This window comes from Neolamprologus brichardi, chromosome 8, assembly GCF_056152115.1.
Source record: "Neolamprologus brichardi isolate AB-2024 chromosome 8, ASM5615211v1, whole genome shotgun sequence".
Lineage (NCBI taxonomy): Eukaryota > Metazoa > Chordata > Actinopteri > Cichliformes > Cichlidae > Neolamprologus > Neolamprologus brichardi.
This window is the reverse complement of record NC_142111.1, coordinates 21,673,886-21,688,490: the sequence shown is the minus strand read 5'-3', so window position 1 is coordinate 21,688,490 and position 14,605 is coordinate 21,673,886. Positions and strand designations below refer to the sequence as shown.

General features: G+C 39.3%; 1 protein-coding gene across 25 annotated transcripts in view; it reads right to left on the bottom strand.

Moving 5' to 3' along the window:
* LOC102779841 (ankyrin-3-like) overlaps window positions 1-14,605 on the bottom strand; it is a 184,301-nt gene that overhangs the window by 131,329 nt on the left and 38,367 nt on the right. For 24 of the 25 annotated variants that reach the window (XM_087844858.1, XM_087844856.1, XM_087844841.1 and 21 more), the window contains exon 1: window positions 2,270-3,088. The exons of the other annotated variant lie outside the window; for it this stretch is intronic. In XM_087844858.1, the coding sequence (XP_087700984.1) occupies window positions 2,270-2,386 (117 nt within the window). In that variant the 5' untranslated portion in view covers window positions 2,387-3,088. Of the gene's footprint in view, window positions 1-2,269; window positions 3,089-14,605 lie in introns of those variants that run through there. 25 annotated transcript variants of the gene reach the window in all.

The window sequence follows — 14,605 nt, the reverse complement described above, 5'->3', positions numbered from 1 at the left end:
CATAGAAAAACCTATCTATTCATAAGTGTTCATGGACAAAGTAAAGTCCTCTTGGGGGAGATAAGAAGTGGTGAGAAGAAATGTGTTTAGGTACCAAACTACTTGGGTTAAGAAAAAGACCATGGTCTGGGTTGAAAAAAAGATATCAGTGTTTTACAGGTTTAGTCAGGTTTCCAAGAAAAGAACAATTTCACAAGAAATATATAACCCAGGAAAAACAGCTGGAGAAATAGATCAATGGGTTTGAAGGCTTATCAGATGCCAACACACTGCACAGAAAGAAAGAAAATTGTACAACACTTCAGAGAGACACCCATGCCCAACTATAATGAAAACTGACCAAATGGCACTAGTGTCATTTCAGACTGTTTGAATGTTTCACTTTTGAGTTGAAAGTATTATTTGCTTAACTGATTACGTGACAACTTTGACATTTTTGGAAAGCGTACTGACATTTAATTTTTTAGTTAAGTTACTGTATAAAACACACATTTGATTTATATTGTTTGTTCCTGGAGTTTCTGAATCCATTTTGCAGCTGCAAAATATATAAATAATTAAAATAGCCATTAGTTGCAGCATTCGCTCATCCTATCGTTTCCATTAGGATGAGTGGATATAAAAACAAAAAAGAATACAGTTGATTTAAGGTGGCATTCACAATCTGATCTGTTGCTTAATTTCAAGGATTTTCAAGGATACTGCATTTCGTTGCCCTGTACCTGTGCATGTGCAATGACAATAAAGTTGAATTCTATTCTATTCTATTCTATTTTCTCCACTTAAACTGAAAGAAAGACAGATTTTAAGTCCTATTTGTTCAACTCACAAAACCCAACATAAGACACTGCACAGAAAATTGTTCCAATGAACCGATCAATTTTGCTCAAAGTGGACAAGAGAAGTGAAGGGTTCCTATAGCCATATGAAAGTTAGTCTGGTCTACGCAATTTTTTTGAGTTGAAAGACTACTCTTTGGAATTATGTAAAGAATTTTAAGCACATATGGGCAAACATCTGTTATGAAAATGATTTAGTGGCAGATGTAGGAATGGACCTCATATTTAAGTTATTATTTTTTAATTCCTACACCATGTCTTCTCATAAAAGCTTAATTGCCAATGAATAAATTAATGAAATCACCATGAGAGCACAGCTAACTCACATCTAGCTGACTTCCTGTAGGCCAAGGAAGTGATGTCCATTTTGACCTTGATGTTAATGAGGTCAGGGGTACTGACTCTCTGTGACAGGTGGCTAACCCTGAACTAATTATAGCCTCGGGCTGGTCAATGTGTACAAACACAAAAGCCCAAATGTCAGCATGTGCACGCAAGAGCAAACGGGAAGCGTTTGAAGCACAAACAAAGATGCGTTTGGACAAATAAGCACGTACGCGCAAGTTGTCAAGGGGATTCGAACACTGGACCTGACGCTGATGTCCAACTTCAGTTTACAAAGTGAAGCTGTCAATGCAGTGAGGAATATTTATTGATTTCAAGTCAGACCTATTGATCATCTTCTAGGTGCTTTTGTGTGTCAGTGATTTCGTCTTAACTTTGTCCTTGCACAATGACTTATGTACAGGCGCACACAGACAGACAGCCCACACCTAACCGCAGGGTGTGACTGCTGACGCTTTTGGCTGGGGTACACGTTTCTCCCCCGAAGTCCCACACCTCTCACATCACAGTCGAACGGGAGGTTGAACGTGTGGTGTGATGGCATAAAACGGGACATTATGTTTTCTTCTGAAAAAGTTCCTTAAAGAGAGGAAAATTTAAAGTATGTGTCCCTATGTGTGGTAACTGTTTTATGTATTTTCAAAATATTGTTTTCTTTACAACAAAGCCACCAAACCAGTGACTTTAAGTCACTTAAAACATAACAACAGCTGACACAGCTGCCTTAAATCCCAGTCTGTTCTCTGTAGCTGATTCCTGTTATCTTCTCCTTTCTTCTCTGCCCATGCTCCCTGCACATCCATCTTTCTGTCTTTTTCCCCCACTCACCCCCCCACAGTATTCCCTCTGGGACCACCCCTCTTATCCTGCCGAGTGTCTCGTACGTGCATGCATGATTATGTGTGTGCATGTGTGCGATGGGAGGCTGCATCGTGACAAAAGAGAAGCACCTAGCCTTCACTAGACCACCACGTCTCAAATGTTTCTCTTTCCTCCTGTGTGTCAGCTCTCATTCCTCCTTTACTTTCCCTCTTACTAAGACCAATTTTATCCCTCTAAACTCATCCTTCCCTCCCTTTCTCTACCTTTTTCTTTGGTTCGCGAGACCGTTTCCTTGACTTCTTCCTCTCCTTCTCCTTCTCTTCCTCTGCAGCGAGGTTCTCGTCCGCCTTTTTCTTCAGCTGCGAAGCGGCATGCGCCATGGTTCTCCAGCCCAATTAATCCACACAGGTGGGAACTGAAAAAGGAGGGATGAATAAAGGAAGGGAGTCTGGACCCAAAGTGTCCCCTTTAGCCTTAATCTTCTTGGCTCCTAATTATCTTTTTGTTCCTCCTCTTCTCGGCTGTTCTTTTGTCAGAGAGTGAGCCCTCACAGGTGTGTGAGAGGGAGATTGTCTGAGGACTTTCCTGTCCTCGTTTTAAAGATTTGGCTCTCTCTTTTGTGCCTTATTTCCCTCAGCAGCTATCCACTAAGGTCCAGTTTGGGGCATGGCACAGACAGGACATACTCCTCTCTTTCACCTCTACAAAATCCACGGCTGACAAGACAGCTGCTTCCACTCAGAGCTCACAGTGTAAATGAGTGCCAATTATAACAAATACAAAAAGAAGAATTTCCTTTAAACATTTAGGATCCAAACACAGTTGAAATGGTCCTCTTGTTAATGAATACTGTATAAAAGAAAGCTTAGTTACAGGTAGATTAAGAGAGCTTCAGGGATGGAGGTCCAAAAAGGGGGCTCAATCTCCAGCCCTCAGCCCAGCAAAAAGCTCTGTCTGGGTGTAAAGTCTGGTCCTGTTGCCTGCTTGACTGGTTCCCCAAGTCTGCTGCCTGCACCTGAGCACTGAGCCATCCTCTATGTGCACACACACACGGTTGGTCCGCAACGCCTCGCCGGGACACATGAACAGCAGGGAAATGACAGAGGAAAGGAAGCTTAGATAGGAGAAGGAGAAGGAGGGGGAGGAAGAGGAGGGAGGGGTGCAAAAGGAGGGGGCAGAGAGAGAGAGGTAGAGAGAGCAGCTGGGACAGCACAAAAAAGGAGGGAGTAGGGATGGATGAATACCTCTGCTTAGTACCAGCTGGCTATGGCTGAGAGATAAAGAGAGAAAGGAAGATGAGACTCCATGCAGGGTACACACAGTACAAACACACAATGGGAGTCCAGCATATCACACCGTGCAGAAGTCTGCAGCCATGACGCTCTGGTTATGAAACTTCAGCATCTTTGCCATCTTGATCCTCATTTTATTTCCTTTACATATGAAAACAAGGGCAGTTGAATACGTTACCACGTTTTGTTTAATCAGAGTTTAACTGTCTGAATCACAAAGTATTACGCAGAGATCAATCTAATACAAAGCTACAATAATAATGTTTAACTTAGCTTTTGACTAACCATTCAGCATAAAGGTGCACTGTACATATAAACCCACACACTTAGTATTCTTTGGTAGGTCATAATAACAGCTAAGTATATTTTGTGACTTATGTTGCCATTGCTTTTTAATGCGAGCAAACAGTGCTAACCTGCAACTGAAGTAGTGAAGTGAAGCTTTTATTTTGAAAGTTGAGCTAAATCTTATTGTGTCATGTAAAGCCAGCCTGAGGCATAAGCCGACTAAGCAGCTGGCGGGAGCCCCCAAGAGCACCTGAAATGTCACGCCAGACATTTGATAAATGTATATTTATATAGTAATACAGTAATCATACACAAGACAGTGGAGTATTTTGATAAATATGTCTCAAAAAGGATTTATCGCTCTGGTCTGAAAAGAAAAAAAAACAGGATAAAGATGTTTTTCTAGGAATAATTACATATTATTTATTATTAGCATTAACTAACAATTACTTTAAACAGAAGCATCAAAGAAGCCTTTAGTTCTAAAGATGTGGTGAACTTGGTGCGGTCATGTTTTATGGAAACCACAGGCTGTAGCCTACTGCTTGCTTACCAGTCAGTTGGTTTCCATTTAATTTAATTAATATTCTCTGTTTTTACATTTGGATTCTTATGTAAAAAAATATTAAGACCCATGTCAAATTCTTTGTGACTCATTGCACAATCCAAAAATAATGAAAAATATATGGTCTCGTGGTTTTTTTTTCTTTGTTTGTTTTTCTTTCCAGGACACTCATAAGCCATGATAATGGCTATGTTCGATGCATAATGCACAAATGAGCGTCCACGGCAATATACAGATAATACTGGCAGTGCTGAGGTCAGTGGATAGTGATGGGATTAAACGTGGGCAGGGACCCCAAATGAAATTGTGCTTAAGACCCCATCAAAGCTTGGGCTGGCTCTGGTACCATGGATTTTAGATCAGAATATCCAGCTCTCTTCAATCTCAAATTGGTGAATTGATTTTCTCCTATCTGGGTGAGGACCTGTGCTAGATGATAAACTGGATTTTTGTTGTCATGATGATATGAAGATATCAAAACCCTACACAAACAAATCATGGAACAGAGTGATTCAAACACAGCATGCATTCACACTCACATTCAGCCTTGTTTAATAAATTTTTGAAGTATTTTGTGCCTATTAAAGCAGAACGCCATATTCCTGATATATATACATTCATAACAATAAATATTGGATAATGCACATCACAGATTGCCTTTAGATCATTTAGTTCTCGTGGGGATGTGTGTCTCGACTTTAAAGCATACTATGTTTTGGAACATTTAGTTTAGCTGATAGCAGTCATTTATTTCTACACTGTCTGACTTTTTTCTACATCGCCCCCTGTTGGCCGTGTTTTCCACTGGCTTCCGCTGTACTTTTTGTTCAGTGGTAACTAGGAAATGTTGGTATCCTGGTATACACTAAAACAGGATGGCTTATATGTTGATCTTTTTATGGAGGCTGCTCATTAATAAAATATGTGGGATGTCTTTAAAATGTGTCACATGCTACACTGCTGCGAGGAAATTCAGGTTAGTTAGCATTGCTTACGCAAAGGTAACTTGTATTACATTGCTGGCATTTTATTACTGGCAATGGTGCATGCATTGAGATTTCACACAAAATATTTCAGCATCATACTCAGAACACTGAGAAAATATTGAATATTGAAATAATGAAAGAAACTTACTGTAACATACTGTGTAATTTCATCCTGTTAAAAATGACAGCCTGGTAAATCTCAAACATTTTGACATCAAATGTAGAACTAAATGAAAAACGTATACGCAGACATGTTCGGACCAACAGATCAATTACTGGGATACTATTGAGATACATATTCATTTTAAATGAAAATAATCAGATATGGAATGACAAGACCTTAGAGGCAACTACTTTCAAGGAAGCATTGCCAACCAGCATAAAACTAATGAGAAGCAGAGATCCAGTTTGTTTCCTGAGGTGATAAGAGTAACGAACAACAAGCCACCACATCTCCTTAAATGACGATCATTCATATTTCCGTATATACCTCACAGTCAGCGTGTAAAGTCAGAAAGATCATGTCATAAATCTTTTCATTTCTTATTTGGGGTTTCCAGGATGTGTGTCATGAGTCCTGCTATGAGCTCATTTCTGGATACTGCAGCCTTTGAATATTAACAACATGGGCGGGGGGGATGGTCTATGGTAAGAACACGTGAGAGCAAAGGAGCCTGGCTATTGGTTGTCTGGGATATGAGAACGCTGTATTTTTTTTGCTGCTTTTGAAAGGGTGGTCCTACCTACAAACAGACAATAACAAAGAGGAGAGGAGAGAATGTTTCATATGAACAAGCAGAATCTTTTTTTCATATAACATCTATCTTCTGTTTTATATCCTTTTCTTTCTATATTTCTAAGCTATAATTAGGCCCAAGAATGTTTTTTATGATTTTGATTGGCAAGACATCATTTTATTAACTGTATGCAGTGTGACTGAAGATAACACAATGGGAAAGGTGTTAATATCATAATTGGGTGTTTAGTGTGGTATATCTATGCAGACACAACAGCTAAGCTGCACTACAGCTTGTGCCCCAGATATTGCCTCTGGCTACGAGCCAGTGAGTGAATGGACAAACATAATGACTGCATCTAGTGTGAATGACACCATCACTCAGTTGCAAATGGTGCCTATGTGCATAGCTACTGTAAAGAAAGATTGCTAATCTTCCAGTAATAACAACTGATTGATGAAGGAAACAGTTTTCCCAGTAAGAGCAGCTAAAATAGCTCTTCAATGCTGGGTACTGGAACTAATGTATATATTATTTTTTTAAGTATTGTAATAATGTAATTCTTTTGTTTCTTTGTAATATTTTACTTAACTTTAACACATGTATAGACATGTGCATGTGTGTGTGTGATATAACACAGTCAGCCAAAGCTTCAGGCTGCTCACAAAAACAGCCAAGCAAAGACACAATCAGCAACAGCCAGACTTTCAGTGTTTGCTATCATCACTGTCTGTAGATCTCTCAAAACTATGGCTGAAAAATGCAATTCTTTGTACAGTTTCTGATGTATAAACTGCAAATAAACAATGCACTATTTTTTATCCTTATACTTGTCCAACCCCCATCAGTGTATCCACACACACACAGAACATGACCTGGCCTGTCAACCAACAAAATTCTGGCAACTTTTCTTTTCCTTAGCCTGGGACGATAACACTGTATGAATACTGATCAGCGGTTTCCTGTAAATCTAGTTGCATTTTTATCTGAATTTGAATATTTCACAGACATGTTGCAAGTGAGTATTTTATTATTTGCACTGTTACTAAATGACAATATTTTAAAAGATAATGATAGCTAGATAATGAATGTCACAAAAGGTTATACTGTACAAATACTAGCTGTGAGACAGTAAATTACAATTGTGCAATAACTAGAGGGAATTGGACTCAGCCAGTTTGGCAATTGTCTCCTGCAGGGCTGTTTACTAAAGCTGTTCCAATACAACAGATCAGAGGTTATAGCATAGGACTGAACGCATATGCAATTTGGGAATGTATCAACAATGCTGACTCCCAGTCGATCCATTCATTTGCTGTACTGAGCGTCTTTTTCAACCTTAACATCAGAAGGAAAATGTTCCCCATTAAAAAAATTCCACTCAAGCTAATCACATCCTAAACTCTAGTTACTGCGCCATAATAAGTCATCAGTCAGCCAGTAACATCAGGATTTATTGGACTAATCCTTCATTATCTCCATCTGTAAAAGGAGCTTATGAATTAGAATTACTGGACCTTACAGTCCCTTTGTCTGTTGTGAAACTGGGATTAACAGCAGGTGATTTCTCTGTACACGGATCAGATGTTTAAAACTATTCTTTAAAAAAGACGAGGGTGTTTGTAAGTTGATTGCAGTCTCTGGCGGTGTCTTTGCAGTGAAATTACCCTTCTTTCAGACTTTCTTTCAGCCTACTCACAGAGGAAATAGCACACTCAGGAAAAATGTCATGATTTCAAATGTGGGTCAGCAGCAAACATGCCAGCCAACTGCATTTCCCCCCCTTTTTACTCTTTCATCATCTCCTTTCAGTCTATCTCTGATGTTTTTCTTTTATCAATCTTTCTGTCCCTACGCTGCTGATCTAACCATCGCCTGCAGCAAACTACTCAGTGCACATACCCATGAAACTGCAGTTAATGAAGTCTTGGAGGAGTGTGCATTACAGGGTAGCAACCAATATAGCAGATGATCACAGAATGGACCTGAGGGAAACCCAGAGAATTCCCCAAGATAAAATTGTCCCCAAACAACAACTATTATCCATATGAATATGTATGAATTATAACCCATTTCATCATCTAATAATGCATCAGAAAAATGGGGAAAAAAAACAAACAAAAAGAGTCCTTAAAATTCTACAACTCACATGAGCACATGCTACTTTGTTCCCTGGGTTGATCATTTACAAAGAAGCATTTGCAAAGAAAGGAAGAGCTCATCAAACTATCAAGGAGAAAACAAACACTCATGTTTCATCTGCACAAACATTCTAGACAGTATTTTATATGTTTGGGTCTAATTGTTCAGGGATCGGCAGTAAAAGCCAACAAAACAGCAGTCAGAGAGTGCCTTTGCATTCATGTACGTTTGTGCACAAAAGAAAAGGTTTACCTGCAATAATTTCATATCTGCTTTCACAAAAAACAGGGCACATCCATCCTGGTGCACAAAATGAACGAGAAAGCAAAATGAATATATTTAAAAGCGGATTACAAGCTGTTTAGTGTCGTTAACAATGACGCCCACAGATAATTCAACTGTGGTGTTTGGCTCCCTCTATTGGCAAATCAATTTCGTACAGCCAGGTCCCTGCACAGCTTTAGTTACGCAGCGGAAGCAAATTTGCAGACATTAAATTCACAGAGACTGTTTCCTGTCACCACGAGGGAATGTGCACATGTATGACTGTAATCCAAACATGAGAGCTGGGCTTTTGTGTGGGTGTCTATATGTGCTGGTGAAAGATTTGGCAATATAAAGGTTTTGCATACTATCAGTTGCACTTCTTCTGATCACTTGGGGGCAGCACAGCACAGATAAAAATATCTTCCTGTGGGCTTGTTCAAAATACAATATTTAGAAGTTTGAGTGGCATTCACGAACAACCTAATTCAGTCCCTGTATATGTAAAATGTGAAAATGACTTGAAAAGTCAAATTTAGTTTAATTCTCAGTTAATTTTAAATAAAATAAAGAGCTAGGACCTGTCGATAATGTCTCTTCACAGCACTCAAATTATCATTATGTCCGGTTTTATCGAGCTGATTCGCTTGTTTTTCCTGTTTTGTTGTTTTTTAATGCAACATTCCTTCATAGAGCTTACCATACGCGAGGACGTCAGAACAAAAAACATGCTCTTTTTCACCTGCTCACAAACCAGAGGAAACTGAGGAAAGTGTTTAGGCACTGAACATAGATTAAAGTCATTCTTAGAGTTTGTTTCAGCCCCCACCAGAGCACCAGGTGGGTGAGGATTACAAGAACAAGACAAAAGCATCAGATAATTTGATGTTCCATTAGTGTACATATACCTCATGGAGTTTCAGGGACTCGCTAAATGATCCCGAGTGGTATCCTTAATCCATTTGGAGCACAACTCTCCACCTTGTTCATGAAATTTAAGTGTCTCTATAATACAGCACTCATTTGCCCTGAGTTATGTCCTGATACAATATCCAGTTTGAAGAAAGGACATCAAACCTGATGCAGTAAATCTTTAACTTGATATGCAACCTCACTGTGATTCCGAATTCCACTTGCCAGAAATGGGAATCGTTACGACTCCAGTAACAATAATATTTCAAGTTTAATATCGCTGATTCATGCACTTCTTAACTCTTAATCCTAGTTTGCAGAAGAAAGCAAGCATAGAACACAAACAACACCATAAGCAGATTACTGAATTCCCCAAACCACAATACCACACCCACAAATATGAGCTGCCAATGTGAAAAATGTATGTTACCAGTGCAGGATAAAGCAAATATACCAATTTGAGCCTCAATAAAACAAAAATGCATATTTTCTTCACAGTTTTTTCTTTTTCTTTTTTTTATTAGTTCAGGTACTCCAGTCTTAGAATTATAGTGATTTATATCTTGTAAACAATACTGAACTCCACTTGTGTTAAAATCTAGGATATCTGCTGACTGATAAGCCTCATCGCTAACAACAGGAGAGTCGGATGTCCTATTGTTAATAAGTGGCACTCCTGCACTGGTCCAACCAGTATCTGCCTGCATCTGAGTTTGTCAAAGATGCAGAGAACACTGAAAATTCACACACCAAGGGACATGAAAAAAAGTATAAATGGAAACCTTGACCAATCAGAGAAGACTATAAGGCCTTGAGCTGCTGCTGCTGCTGAATCCTGATTTAAATACTGCATGGCATTTAATGAATTAAAAAAAAAATGCAGAGGTCAAAGGTAAGAGATCATTTTACTTGGCACATTATCGACATCTGAGTGGATTTAGACGTGAAGTCAGGGTTTTATAAAAAATAACATCATTTAGATGCACGTGACATCTCAGATAACTGCTCGGCTACACTTATTTTAAACAAAGTCTTCATACTGTAGCTATGTTCTTTATATTAAATAAAATACAAGAACTTTCTGTAGGAACTTTCTTTCTGTAACTTTTGTGGAGGGGATGTGGTCCTAATGCAAAGTCCTTCAGAATTGTTGTTTGCTGTAAACCATACTTTTTTCACTTTGTCCCTTTTCTTTGTTTGTCTATCTTGTTATTGTTTGAAATAAATGAATTAATTGGATGACCAACTTGTCAGGTAATTCATTAAGGCTTCAGTTACACAGTCCTAGACACAGGTTTGGGGCTCCCTAGCAACCACAGGTCACTAGTGGAAAGATGGATATTCCCTAAAGTCGTTAGGTGAAACTGATTGCAAAGAGGTACATGGTACTACATCAAAAGCGTTCTGGTTGCTTTGGTAACATATTGTCAAATTTGTCAATCCCCGAGGCATAGTGAAACACAAAGCATAAACAAGAACCAAAAGTTTACGCTTTTTCCAGGTTTGACTACGGCTTAGCAAGAAGTTGGCCAGCGTTTGCAGACAAGATGGCATTTTTCCTGCAAACTACAACAATCTGCTATTGACCAAAGCTACGATAAGAGGGTTTTGGTAAAGCACTCTCTTTGCGACAGCCAGCAACCCCCAGCAATCACTCTCAAACCAGTTGGAGAATACACATTTTTATCTAGCAACCTGTGGTTGCCAGGATGTTACTGAATGGTTTCTAAGGCTCTGTGACTGAGACCTGAAACATCTTTCAATGACACAGTTTCAGTACAAACACAAGAATAACATCAAACATCAGTCAAAGTTGGAGATAGTGAAGCTGGAGTCAGAAATCCCGTGGAGATTTTTCCCTGGCAGTCTTCAGGTGACTTTAAACAGCAAGTGCTGCCTTCATAATCTGTAAACTGCTGGGAATATTTAAGTCTGTGTGAGTAAATTTGCCGCCAAAAATCTGGTTTATTGTGCAGTAATTATTATACTCTGATCTACTTCATCATGCAATAATACATATTACTATATTACATTTAAAGACCAATAAATTTCTGGTTTGCACCGATATATACAAATCTGCAAATACGGCTGTTAATATTCCAAATCCAAGCAGTTGTTGGTCTCTACTAAATACACAAATAAATGACACATCATAGCCCTCGCAGGGACTCTCAACTGTCATGTCTAAGAAGTACACTTATTGTTTTGACATCACATGGCCTCTGTCTCCCCCGGCTGTTTCTTCACTCTGTCTGATACTCTCGGCAAATCTCTCTCTTCCTCACGCACACACACACACGCTTTATTCCTTCCACCCTCTCCACACTGACAACGCAGATATCCGACACAGTACACTGCAAATGGACCTAAACTAGATAAGGATACATATAACAACATAATACGCTCTGCAATGTTAAAGTAGCTGTTGGATGATGCTTGGAGTCTGCAGCAGCAGTCGGGCAGATTAGATCACATTTGGAGGCAAGGAAATTTTGGGTGTGGCTGGTCCAGACAGCCCATAAAAATAAAAAAAACATCCATTAGCAGCACAGTTGAGTTCATAAGGGAAGATGCGTGTAATAGTAGCTATCATACATCCACCTTTTCTCGGACCTCCATTACCACTGTAGCAAAACCTCTTTTTAAATGTCAAAGCAGAACCAAGAATTCACATTTGAACCCAGATCTCCTGCTTCTCGAATGACCTTTGGCGCAGATGCTTTGTTTGTTATGTGAGCCCTCATGTTTGAGGAGACAGTGCAACCAACTGACCAGTTGACTTGTTTTACATGTGGTGAGGCCAGCAACTGCATTGCATCAGTTTTGGTAAAGTTTTAGATAGAACTTAATTAAAAGGTATGTATTTACAAAGTGTTTGTTATCATAAGAAAGCCCTTATAATACAATTTATTGCTATATTAATATTCTTGAAAATCTATAAAAAACTAAAACTTAAAGACTTTAATAAAAGCCTTGAGTTTCTTATAAATGTTTGCAGTACTATAGCAAGTCATTGTTATTTTTTTATTGTTTATTAATAGTATTACATACTGTACTATGCACTTTATTTGTACTTAACCATAAATTTCTTCACAGTTAAATATACAATTTGCATGTAACAGATACTGAATGAGAACATAAATGACCCCACTAAGAGCTGTCACCTGAATCTCTGACTGCTGCTTTGTTTTTTAACTCAAAACCAGAAGGCAACTAAAAACATATTAAACATTTACAAGTTAAAGAGGCAGGACATGGAAGAGAGCTTCAAGAACGGGTAGACTGAGAATCGGTGAAGAATATTGCTCCGTAAATGTTGCATCAACCATAGACTGAATAGAATAGATGGACATAGCCACCACCCACTGGTTTGTTGAGTCTCATTTCAAAGCCTCAATTTTAACATTTTGGAAGCCACTATGTTGGCGTTAAGGAGCCAGAAGTGGTCGTATTTGAACAACAGATGATGACTTCAGTCAATGCAATCAAGTTTGATTAGAAAAGTGCATCCATAGACTGTAGAGTACTAATTGGTGCAATCAGAACAAATAAAATATTACAGACTTCTGAAGAGTTTGCTATGCCAAGACATGGTAAGTGGCATGCAACTGCGATAAAAATGCTCCCAGAGCCACCAACTTCAAAAGGGGTCTAATTGAGTAAATCCAAATAAAAATTTTAAATAAACAACAGGGCCAGCACAGTTAGCACTGTTGGCTCACAGCAAGAAGGTCCTGGATTTGATTTCTTTGTGGAGTTTGGATTTTCTATCCACATGTGGGTGGGTTATCTCGGCTTGCTTCCACAACCCAAAGACATGCATGGGGTTAGGTTAATTGCTGTAGGTGTGAATGTGAATTTAAATTGGTTTCTGTCTTTATATGCTACGCAGACAGACTGGTGACGTGCTGAGGGTGCACTTGCTTCTTGGCTTAAAACAATTGAGATAGGATCCAGCCCCCCCCCGTGAGGTTGAAGAGGTGAACCGTAAGAAAACATGGCAAACAGAAGCTGGGTGGACGGACTTCTGTGTGTTTTAGATGACCATGTTAGGGCATCATGCAGAGCCAAGGGTAGGAAAAAATGGGTCACAGTTTGATTTTGCTTCCTACATCCTATGAGTATCAGTCTAAGCAGTGAGCTATTTCAATGACCTGATTACAACCTGCCAACATCAGCAAACTCCCTCTCACACTGAGTCCAGAAAGTTGTTTCGAAATTATCAGGACCAATCAAGGAGGCACTATTAAGGATAGAAAAACGACAAGGGGCTTGAGAAGATTAGTGTGCTATCACTATGGAGACTGATGAGGCTAACCGCAGCTCTACAAATGAGCCTGAGAGAAATGTAATAAAAGGACGGAGGAGTTTAACTCGATATAATTTCAATACAGCCCTAAGTCGTGCATTTCACCTGTGCAACACATCCACCAAGTCTTCTGTTAATGAGAGCAGAGAGTTCTCACTACACAATGGAAAGGTCAGCCCCATCATAACAACGCTTTAGTCTGAATTAAAGTGACTAAACCCTGTGGTGATTTTCACAAAAGTGCCATCTAATCCCTGGCGTTAATGGTCAGCATGTGTCAAACTATATGTCAAATCTGCTTTTTACCTCCTGACTTCTCAAGCCGAAAGAAAGAAGGATAGAGCTCGCAGGACAAGTATGAAGGGTTCAAATGAGGGGCTGAGACCACAGTCACGATTACAGCCACTTACCTAGAAGAGACAGAGAGACACAAGTCAATCAGAGTTCACCTTCACTGTGAAACTAACTGTGATATATGACTGAATGTATACATCTGTGTATTCAGGTATAGTTTTTCTTTTTTATCCGGGACTTTCTGTCTGTCTGTCTGGGGTCAACTTCAGTCTCCTGCTGGCGCTCTGCCAGCTGTTTCCTAGGCAACCAGATACACGAGCCACAAATAGCACTGCGAGCAGAGTATTCATTCGCCGCGCCAGGGCCATATGAAACCTCATCACACTCCTTCACATTTCACATCCCTCCACAGCAACAGATAGATCTCATTAAAGAAAACGCGAAACTATGATTTGAGTTATTTCACATTATGTATGTATTTATATAAAATACTTAGTTTTAGACGTGTTATCTATAGGATGTGGAACAGAGGGGATATGCCTAATATGGGCATCTCAGCCACACAGCTCTGTGAGTGCAAAAGTCACACACACCTGCTGTTTAATTTTTGTGTTTAGTAGTGCCAATCAGAAGAAAGTAGGCCATAAAGTGAGAGGACATAAAGCAGCCTGTGTCAGACAGTGGATGATCTGATTGGCCCAGTATGAGATCAATGTGGTTTATTTTTAACTATTAGTCACACAAAATCCAAAATTAAATATCTGGAACTGAAAATTAGCTCAAAGGGTCACATTGAATGACCGATTAATC